General features: G+C 38.2%; 1 protein-coding gene across 14 annotated transcripts in view; it reads left to right on the top strand.

Annotated features, from left to right (window-relative positions):
- The window catches only part of LOC106867632 (uncharacterized), a 291,771-nt gene that overhangs the window by 144,682 nt on the left and 134,990 nt on the right, over positions 1–12,099 (top strand). For all 14 annotated transcript variants that reach the window (XM_089342993.1, XM_089342992.1, XM_089343005.1 and 11 more), the window contains exon 2: positions 8,794–9,087. In XM_089342993.1, the coding sequence (XP_089199119.1) occupies positions 8,794–9,087 (294 nt within the window). The remainder of the gene's footprint in view (positions 1–8,793; positions 9,088–12,099) is intronic.

The raw sequence follows: 12,099 nt of genomic DNA, 5'->3' as shown, positions 1-12,099 counted from the left end.
TGGCCACAGTCAAACGACTGAAACAAGTAAAAGGGTAACAAAACATTCCCTTCTAAAACAGCCATAAGTATTTCCTGCTCACAGACATTGAGTTTCTCGTTGCATCAGGTAGTTAGTTAAGAGCACAGACAATATTATATACTTTTGTGGGGACCTGAAAGTTACTCATGAGAACTTGTGTAGAATAACACGCATGCAATTAACTGAAAAGCTAGTGCAGCGTTTCTCAACTGGGGTTCCCTGGAACCCTAAGGTTCCACAAAGCATTTCTAGGGTTTCCGTGAGAAAGAATGAGATAGCTAATACTAATTTCATGATCGTAATATTACTATACATGCACCTATTATGTTATCAAAAATATATAACAACCATATATGTATATGCTTGAAGTAAGGAGTAGATAGACAGCCGACAACTAATGAAGGGTCGTTCTATGTGTTACTTGTCTTGTTTTCAATTCTTTTTCTCTTGTTGTTTGCGTACTCACTTGTTTTCATACTTCATGTTGTTGTTTACAGTTGGTGACATCACCGTTGACTGAACACTATTCAATTTTTTTTCTCCGTGTTTTTCTCCTTGTCTCCGTATTCTTTCTGTTGAAGAGCGTAGCTCGAAACGTCAAAGACTTTCCGTATTCCCGAGCGTCATACTAATATATACTTTTGTTATTTACACCACCTGTCCTCGTCTGTTGTTATTATTTGTATATTCTCCCATATATATATATATATATATATATATATATATATATATATATATATATGCATATATATGATATTTACCGCGTGAACCACATTGAAAAAAATATGGGTGAAAGATATGGTGTATAATTTTTTTTGTGCATGGGTTCCTTGAGACATGTAATTTATTTTAAGGGTTACGCAAGTGTAAAACGGTTGAGAAACACTGCATTAGGTAGTTAGTTAACAGCACAGACAACATCATAAACCTTTGTGGAGACCTGAAAGCTACCCGTGAGCAGAACTTGGGTCGAATAACCTGCATGCAGTTAACTGAGAATCTAGTGAATAGGAGAACACCACTAGTAAACTCTCTGGTGGTTTCTCATTGCCTTCTCATAGCATTGTTACCAACAAAACACTTGTCAATTGACTGGTTCTCTGCTACTTAACAGCAATCAACTCCACTCTCTGGCAATAATAGCTTTTCATATTAGGTGCAGCAACAGCTGTGTAGTTAAGAAGCTTGCTTCTCAGCCATGTGGTCTTGGGTTCAGTCCCACAGTATGACACCTTGGGCAAATGTCTTCTGTTACAGCCCCTGGCCGACCAAACCCTTGTGAGTGAATATGGTAAACAGAAACTGAAAGAAACTCGTATCTGTTATTTATGGCCATGTAACAACACACGTGTTATTCTCAGGGTTATCTACTCCTTCATCCTTTCCCTCTTCTCTGGACTTCTTCCTTTTTTCAATGAAGAGCCGCGCTTGAAATGCCATTTCCACTCCTATTTTTCCATCTAAAACTTTCACTGAGTGTCAATCTATTATATTCACTGTCTACATCTAATTGACTTTTCCTGTTTTTTTTGTTGTTGTTCTTGGATTTGCCTATGCATATCTCTCTATCTCTCTCTCTCTCTCTCTCTCTCTCTCCCTCTCCCTCTCTCTCTCTCTCTCTCTCTCTCTCTCTCCCTCTCCCTCTCTCTCTCTCTCTCTCTCTCTCTCCCTCTCCCTCTCTCTCTCTCTGTATGTGCAAGAGAAGAAACTGCACTGGTATGGCCATGTAATATGTATGAGTGAGGACAGTTGCATCAAGAGGTGCTGATCTCTAATTGTGGAGGAAACATATGGAAGGGGTTGACCCAGGGAGACGTGTGAGAAAGGATCTACAAACGTTGGGACTCACAAAGGGGATGACAGGAGATTGAGACTCTTGGTGGTTTGCTGGGTTTGAAAAGTCATGTCAAGCTTAGTAAAAGCATGGTTGCCCTTGCATACAGGTTCATCCCCTGCAACCCTCTCCAGCTGAGCACCCCTAATCTTGTGGGCTCATAACTGCTGGTGCCACATAAAAAGAACCCATGCCCGTGCTGCGTAAAAGTTCCCAGTACACTCTGTAAAGTGGTTGGCATTAGGAAGGGCATCTAGCCATAGAAACCATGCTCAAACAGACATGGAGCCTGAACAGCCCTTAAGCTGGCCAGCTCCTGTCAAACCGTCCAACCCATGCCAGCTTGAAAAATGGATGTTAAATGATGATGGTATAGCCTGTATTGACTAGACTGTTGGATGATTATATACTGCTGCTCTTTATGTGATTCCCGTTTTCTCTTGGTTGTGTCATTCTTTTTCATCATACCCTAAATTGTTACACAAGTTCATCTTTCCATCATCATGGGTGCCTTCCGAGTGACCTTTTCTGGTCTCTTAGATACCACTTGACAAACTGCATGAGAACCAACTGTTGTCTGTGAACCTTGTGACAGGTGAATGTATGTGTGTGTGTGTATCCTTGTTGAGATATCGTAATAATTGTAAGTGACATAACAAGTGAGGTATATTGTTTGCAGTCTTCTGTGAAAAATGTAACTATGGGAGGAAATATTTACTTTGATTGGAAATAGGTGAGGGTTGGTGACAGGAAAGGCATCCAGCCATACATCTACCTCAACAAATTCCATCTGACCCAGGCAAGCATGGAAAAGGGGTGTTAAAAGATGATGGTGAATAATTAGTGATGGTGATTGTATTATGATAGATGTGTTAATTAGAACTATGGTTTGATGTCAGTGTGATGATAACTAGCGACTTTGAGTGTTTTGGGCTTGGAACTAGCTGGAGTTCACTTAATTAATATTGCTACACAATTAATTAATTTGAATTATCGAAAATAATTTCTTTCTTCTGATTCATTGATTGATAAAATGTCAGGTTCTCGGTTGATCTTCATTGTTAGATAATTTTAATGAATAAATTTAAAAGAAATTTAATCACAAATCAATTTATTTAACATATCCAAGTCAGGTTTTATAACAGATTTTGTCTTGTTTTTCAAATGAGACAGTTTTTGTCCATAAATGATATTCAGTTCTAATGAAACAAATGTTGATGCATCTAAAACTCTTCTGTGAGCAAGGTATGGCTGTGTGGTTAAGAAGTTTGCTTTGCAACCACGTGGTTTCAGGTTCAATCCTACTGCATGTTGCCTTCAGTAAAAGTCTTCTAGTATAGCCCTGGGCTGATCAATGTTTTGTGGCTGATTTGGTAGAGGGAAACTGTATGACAGAAGTCTGGTGCAGGCTTCTGCCTGGCCGGCTCCTGTCAAACCATTCCACCCATGCCAGCATATGAGCTTCCACTCACACATACATGTATATGTTGTGCTGGTGCCACGTGAAAAGCACTCAGCCATAAAAGCCATACCGAAACTGACAAATGGGGCCTGGTGTAGCTCCCCAGTTTGCCAGCTCCAGTCAAACTGGCCCACCGATGCCAGCATGGAAAACGGATGTTAAATGATGATGATGTATGTGTGGGCCTGTGTTTATCTCCTTCTCCACTACCTGGCAACCAGTCCTGGTTTGTTTACATCCCTGCAAGTTAGCAGTTCAGCAAAACAGATCTATAGGATAAGTACTTGAATTTTAAAAAAAAAGCAAAGTACTAGAATTGATTTGTTTGACTAAAACCCTTCAAGGCAGTGCCCCAGCATGGTCACAGTCCAATGACTGAAACAAGGAAAAGATATATAGACCCTGATGAAGCTGTGCTCCGCCTACTGACAGAGATACCAATGATGTGTACCATGAAGCTGTAATCTACAAGGATCAGAGACACAGGAAAATGGTGTTTGCGCTTAAAGGCCTCAGCACTTCAAACTCTTCAGCTATTGTTTTAAATCATTTGACATTCTGAAAATAGGTTCCATCTCAACTTCTTTGTTATCTCGATGGTATCAGGAATCTTTCCCTTCTATCTTCTACTTGTTTCAGTCATTTGGCTGCAGCCATGCTGGAGCACCACCTTGGAGGGTTTTAGAAGAATGAATCAACCCTAGTTCTTCGGGGGGGGGGGTCCTTTTTTAAAGCCTGGTACTTATTCTGTTGGTCTCTTTTGTTGAACCAAGTTATGAAGTTCTAAACAAACCAACATCGGTCGTTGATCAGTGGTGGGGTACAAACACATACATATATGATGGTTAACCTGGTACAGCAGAGGGGGAAAAAATCATTAAAAAATAAACATCAAAACCAGTTGAAACATTGTTTCTACTGAGAGGATGCATTTAATATTGGTTCTAAAATTTAGCACAAGGCCAGCAATTTCAGGGGTGAGGGTACGTTGATTACATTGACCCCCAGGGCTTGACTGGTACTTATCTTATCAATGCTGAAAGAATGAAAGGCAAAATCAGCCTCAGCAGGATTTGAACTCAGAATGTAAAAATGGACAAAATGCCACAAAGCATTTTGCCCCTTGTGCTAATGATTCTGCCAGCTCATCATTCTATGAGGATACATTTATGGTTAATTTCTTATTTAGTTTTGTCTTCTTAGTCTTGCAGGCTGCATGGCGACCTCACTAGTGCTGGTGCCATGAAAAAAAGCACCCAATACATGCTATAAAAGGATTGACGTTAGGAAGGGCCTCTAACCATAGAAACTATGCCAAAGCAGGCACTGTAGTCCATTGCATTCTGTCAAACTGTCCAACCTATGCCAGCATGGAACATGGAAGTTAAATGAGAATGATGCAAGACTGAATTTTGTAGGGGGAATGTATGAAAGATGAAATCAAGCAACTCCAGATTTGAACTCAGAACTATGAGGAAATAAATGTAATGCAATGCAAAATGTAGATTTTTCCTCTGTTGTTTTAGCCCTCATCCTCCACACCCCTATTGTAGAGTGAGTTCTTACGTGAGCTACAAGGCCTTAGCTTTATGGGACAGCTGTATTTAAGTAAGAGACTGTAAGTGGAGTTGTCTCTGTTGGCTGCTAGGTGGCATCCATGAAGTATAGTGTGGGTCACCTTCAGTCACAAAGACCTGGTCGTTGTTCTTCTTGAGACTCCTCTGCCCTGGCCATGGGTTGTTGATACCACTCTTCCACCCCGCTAGTGTGCATTAGTCTGCCAGCTGAAGTGGTGTACTAGGGTGTGACACTTGGAGCCAACACATAAACAATTTAGGGAGTGAGTGAGTGCTTGTCCCTTCTACCATGTAGGGGACAATGTGCTCTCGACACCAAAGGTATTATATCTACACAGAGCCTCCCACACTCTGTATGAAATAACCATATGAAACACTATTAAATTGTAGCCAAGCCCTGCAGTTGTCGAAGAAGAACTGGGAGAAGGAAATTTCAAAGAAATTTGAAATATTATAGCCTCAAATGGCAAAAAGAAATTGGGTAAAGCAGTTTTACAGAATCAATCAAGCCAAAGCAACATTAAAAACGATGCTTAAAAAGCAGTTCTTAAGTTTACTTAATGATAACATGTATAAAGTTTCCATCTAGAGGGACAGAGAAATGCTATTTCTTATCTTATTTTCTGGTAGGGTTTTCTCTAAGATATATATTTATATATTTATACACCAATTTCCTTTTGATGACAAACTATTAATAAATACACTCACTGATATATCTCACTCTACAGATATCTTAAGGTTACCACCTTATTCTATTTAAAAAAAAGATTCTGAATGTAGCTCAGCATCCCCTTATAAATGTTTTTAGTTAAAGATCAGTGAAAAAGAGAATACCTATGCTGAACTATTGAGAAATCTGCAATTTACTCTATCCAGATTACAAGTTCAGGTTTAAACCTGTAATTATTAGGGCCCTGGGATATGTAACACACATACCAATCTTGAGAAATTAGGCTTCTCAAAACCAGAAAGGAGGAAGCTATCACTGGAACTGTAAAGATCTGTAAAACTTTCCAGAAGTTTATCATTTAAATATATATGAGCATGTCTAGATATGCAACTACATGCATGAGAATACATACATAAAACAAAACATGCAAGTCTGCACACATACATACATGCATACATATAAACAAAAGACCCTGTTGTTGATGTTGAAATTCGAATGAAGGGGCCTTGGATCTAGGTTAGAAACCGGCTCTTTATTGACAAAAAATCTTGAAATAAAACTGGACAATTACATACATATATACATTCTATATATGTGTGTGTATGTGAAAGAGAGAAAGACACACAGATATGTATGCATGTATACATATGAAATATACATACATATAATATATATATGTGTGTGTGTATATATATGAATCTCAAAAAGTAGAAAAAAAAAAGCATTTATATTCTAAAGAAAATTTCTTTTTCCTACCTTTTGCTTATTTATTTAAGGTTTAAAAAATGTTACTTTTTCTAGACAGCACCACAGTGAGGTGGAACATGTTCTATAGACAGCTCCATATTGAAGAATGTGTTCCCTGGAAACCAAACTTACAAACTTGATTTCAATTCACAGTTGGAACTGATTAACCCTTTAGCATTCGGTTTTCTTCTTTTTCAAATGCAATGCTAATTTATTTACATTGCTTTCAATTAATCCTGAATTATCTCATAGCTTTAAGATTTCAATGATGTGATTATTTTTAGAATGACATTGCAGGGTTGGTGTGAGAGGCCAGGTCTGGCTGGTTTGAACACAAAAACTGAGATAGAATATTTTGGCTGGATATGGCCAGTTCAAAATTTAAAACTTAATGCAATAAAATTACTATGACTTTTGCTAATGTTGTACAACCCAGGGTGAAGCCTGGTTGAAGTCTGCTTGATCATAGATGAATGCCCTTGAAGCAGTGATTTTTAAAAAATTATTTTTCGTGGGTGAGAGTAGGATTGCATTACATAAAATGCCCCTCTTTTTTATATGATACCAGGATGTGATATGAGGGAGACTTGGGTGCTAATTCCAGCAGATTCAGTCACTTCATAAAGACTCCCTCATTGAACCAACTTATATTTTTATAGTTTCATCTGTTGAAAAGACTTAGGAATGATTCATCAAACGGCAAAGCAATTTCTTTGTTTAATCTAATGTTTTCATTGCGATAAAATTGTCAACTAATAACTCACAACATATCTTATTTTCTCATCTAATTTATCATATGTTCCTGCTTTGACCTGACCTGACCTGACCTGACCTACCACCACACGAAACTGTTCCTTGTCTTTTTTGTTCTTTTTTCTTTTATAAGGTTCCTTGTTATCTCCAGTTAATAACTGTATCTTCCTCTCCCCTCTGTCTCTTCCCTGCTCCATCTCTCTCTCCTTCAAATTGGCAAATGACAGAATCTCATATACCTCATACTTGAAAAATATTAATTTTCAATTAACTAATTATGGCATCGCTCCTGATGACTTTCCAATTGGCCTTATTAGTTTGTTTGATATCTATCTATCTATCTAGCTATCTCTCTCTATATGTATATATTTATATATGTCTTTACATATATATATGTATATATCTCGTGAAGTATATTTGCCACTTAAATGCGGCTAACCACTAAGGGTGAATGCTACTGTAGCTTGTAGCCCTAGGAAGACGTCTCCTCCAGCTGGCTATTGACACACTTTCTGTGCCCTATCAGTTTTTCCCATCTCCTGCCTGATGTGACACACGGGAGTGACTGTGTGATTAAGAGCCTTGGTTCCAAGCCATGTGGTCTCAGGTTCAGTTCCACTGCTTGGCAAGTGTCTTCTATTATAACCTTGGGCCAACCAAAGCCTTCTAAGTGAATTTGGTTGATGGTTACTAATAGAAGTCTGTTGTGTATATGTATTTTTTTAGTATATATATTTGTGTGTACCCTTATCTTGACATTATGTGATGGTTATAAATGAGCAAGCAATTTTCTCCATTTCCAATCTTCTCTGAAAAACATGTCCAGTTGTGGGGAAATATTACTCTTCTTGGAAACAAGTGAGGGTTGGCAACACAAAGGACATTTTGCCCATGAAAAATTCTGCCTCAGCAAATTTTGTCCAACCCATGCTAGCCTTGAAAAAGTGGACATTAAATGATGATGATGATGATGATGACAATGATTTCCCTTTTTAACATATATTCCCATGTTGTGATGGGTTTGATAGGTCTGCGCCACAGAACATGTGTCGCCATCCTAACTGTAACTCTGACAAATGGCCTCTGTAAGTCTGAACAATCTAGTTGCGTACAACTCCTACAAGGTCTACCTAACACACCTAACTCTCTTCCTCTCACCACACCTTACTGCATCACCTCCACTAAGCCCCCACACTTAGCATTTTTCTCAGTTCTTCCTCCCTGGGGTATTAACCATCCCAGCCACATTTTTCTTTAAAAAATAATAAAGAATTTAGTAAATAACTTTATCCTTATTTAACTAATGTTTGGAACATAAATTAACAAGAAGTTTTAATGGAAGGTTTTTGTAAAAAAAATTATATCACTTTAAAACAGGAAGTTTGTGTCACAGAAGCAGGGGTGGTCACAGGCAGATTGGTGCAAAAAAAAAGTTAAAGTTACCTTCTTGAGTCATGCTGACTCATAAGGGCCCGTTTCCTGGTTTCCATGGCATATAAATTCCCCACCTGGACAGGATGCCAGTCTATCGCAGGATTACTCATTTTTCCCAGGTGAGTGGACTAAGCCATGTGCTTCCACTAAGTGCCAAAGGGGTTAATTTTGCTTAGTCGACCTGTGCACATACAAATGTTTTTAAAGAAATTTCCTTCAGTTTATTCTTAGTTTTTAAAACTTCAAATTCTCACTAAAATATTCTGATATATTTTTGCTTTTTTGTTTATTCCAGAAACTTGAAGATTCAATCTTAAAAGACAGCTGCAGTTTCCCGTCAAAGATGGATGAGTCAAATTCTTTGACTAAGGCAAAAATCCGTGAAATTATCACCAAAAATCTCGGTGGTGATAGTTCAAGCCATACTTACATGGCAGCAAATTCTCAGACACCATCACATAATTTGGATGTGATGCAAGAAGAGAACCGTCTCCTCGCCATGGAGCTCAACCGAGTTGAAGACTTACTGTCTGCAAGTCGTGCTGAAAGAGATGAGTTAGGAATCAAATATAGTGCACTAAGTGACCGGGTAAGTAAGATAGCATCTATCTTTTACTTTTTATTTGTTTCTTTCAGTCATTGGACTGTGGCCAAGCTGGGACACCACCTTGATGGATTTTCATCCTCGTGCTTTTTCTATTGGTCTCTTTTGCCGAACCACTAATTTACTAGGACATAAACAAACCAACATCTGTTGTGAAGTGGTGTGTATGTCTGTGTATGGGACAAACACAGACCCAAACACACACACATAAATTTGTTACATGATGGGCTTCCTCACAATTTCCTTTTACCAAATCCACTCACATTACATGCTTTTTAAAGTCTGATGCGTATTCTGTCAGTCCCTTTTGCTGAACCACTAAGTTACATCAACTAACCAATATTGGTTGTTAAGCAGCGGTGGGGGAACAGAAACACACATATATGTACAAGTTGTTGTCGACTTATGACCTATTTGACTTGCAACCAATCGACTTTACGACGATTAGTGCATCAGCTCCCAGCAGCAATAATAAATAGTCCAGTTGAAATGTAATGGGTTTAATTTCTTAGAAATTAACCTGTCTACAGGTGATGTCAGCTATCAAACGCTTACCCTAGGTTTGGTTATTGATCACCACTGTGGTTATCCCAAGTGTTGGATGAATATCCTGTCGCAGAGGTAACCTTGTATTTGTTTATAAGACAACTGCTTAAAACTCCGAAATTTTTGACTAATGCCAACATAATAGTATAATACAGAATGCTGTGTATGTTTTTCACCTGAGAATGTTGCTTAAGAATGTAAAAATATAAAACAAAGCAATGTAGGCCTATAGGCCAACTTATGACCAGTTAGTCGGAGCCAATTGTGGTCTAAGTTGACGATAACCTGTATACACACACACACACACACACACACACACATATATATATACATACATATAAGAGGGATGACCACTAAGTGAACATCCATTATGCTAGGAGAAGACCACCTATGGTCTGACCACTAAGACAAGATCTTTTCTTAGTGGTCAAAAAACCAAAGGTGGTCTTCTTCTAGCATAATGGATGTCCACTTAGTGGTCATCCCTCTTATATGTATGTAATTTTTCTGAATCTTCAGATTTTTCAATATGCTAGGCCACTGGTTTTAAATTGATATTAATCAAATTAATATTCAATTTTTCACCCTTATTATTTAAATTTATATATATATATATATATATATATATATATATATATATATATATATATATATATATATATACACACACACACACACACACACATACATACATATGATTCACTGGATGTGTAATGTCAGTGTGCACACACAACAGAGGGTAAATGCTCCGAGAGAAATGTTGGACATAAGAAACATCAGATGTGGTGTGCAAGAGAGACGACTACGCTAGTATGGTCATGTACTACGGATGGATGAGGAGAACTGTGTGAAGAAGTGTCACTCCCTAACAGTGGAAGGAATCCATGGAAGAGGGAGAGCCAGGAAGACATGGGATGAGGTGGTGAAGCACAACCTTCAAACATTGGCCGTCACAGAGGCGATGACAAGAGACTGAGACCTCTGGAGATATGCTGTGATTGAGAAGACCCGGCAAGTAAAGTGAGATCACAGCCATAGCCTATACCAGTGTCACATAACCAGCCCATTTAAAAGTACTTTTGAATCACCTGACTGGCTCCCATGCTGGTGGCACACAATAAGCACCATTCATGTGTGGGTTGTTGCCAGTACCATCTGACTGGCTCTCCGTGCTGGTGGCATGTAAAAAGCACCATCTGAATGTGCCCAAAGTGCCATGCAGAAGGGCTGAACCTGAAACCTTACACCCAAAAAGCAAACTTCTTACCTCACAGCCATGCCTGAAGAAATCAAATTTAATAACTTCATTGCCATCCCTCAAGCCATCTAAAGCTAAATCCCTTGAAATTTGGCTTGAAATAGATGAGATTTTTATTAAAATTTTCATGTAAATAAATTTTAATACACATCTATAAACGATATAATTTGAAACTTTGGCATCAGAAAATGCACAAATTGATTACTGTTGAGTAATTCCTTAATCTCTAATTTCAAATTATACTTTACAAATCCTCTCCCCCCATCTATCTCTCTCTCTCTTCATATATATATATATTTTTATATATATATAGTAAATCCAAAAACGAAGAACAAACACAAGAAAACAACAACATGAGCATGTGGTACATGTAAAGTATGAGCAGACACTCAGGGAAGGAAAGAAAGGTTAATATTTCGAGTAAAGCTCTTCTAAAGAAATAGCCAATGATTCACATGTGGTTACATTTTGAAAATATATATATATATATATATATATATATATATATATGTATATATAAGCTCAGGTAATGTGAAATTTCCAGGTTTCCAGTCAAAGTATAAACAGCTTCTCACATGGATCAGATTGCAGCAAAAGATAAACAAGGAAAAGAAAAGATAAAAACAAAGAACATGTCATTTGCAAGGGGTTTGTAATATGCTTGGGGTGGAGTGGGGTGGGGGGAGAAGCTTGTTCTGTTGAGTGTGGTTTGTGAACACGAGAAGAGAGATCAAGAGCAAGGGAGTTGAGTTTGTGGCTGTTTAGGAAAAAGAAGCATTACTTTGTGTGCATGGAGGACAAACAAAGCAAAAAAATGAAAAGAAACACAAAAAAAATTTGTGTTGTTCTGTTATCGTTGTTATGTTCCTTTTCCTTCTATGTTACGTGAAGGGACGTGGCTGAGTGGTTAGGGTGTTTGGCTTAAGGTCATAAAGTCATGTGTTCAATTCCTGGTGTTCAATAGGGTCCAGTCAAAATCAACTGTCATTATTACACTTTCTGGCTGGATTCCCAAATGTAACTATGGATATTACCCAACTACTTCATTCTCAGTTCACAGTCTACCCCTAGGTCTCCTGCCAGTTGGCTCAGGTGAAGAATCCATCTTGTGATTCTTTCCTGTGGTATTCTAATAAGATGTCTGCAGTCACAAAACTGACCTCTCAATGCAGAGAAGTAACGGATTGACCTGG

Source organism: Octopus bimaculoides, chromosome 26 (assembly GCF_046866305.1).
Source record: "Octopus bimaculoides isolate indiv1 chromosome 26, ASM4686630v1, whole genome shotgun sequence".
Classification (NCBI taxonomy): domain Eukaryota; kingdom Metazoa; phylum Mollusca; class Cephalopoda; order Octopoda; family Octopodidae; genus Octopus; species Octopus bimaculoides.
This window is presented reverse-complemented; position numbering and strand designations above follow the sequence as displayed.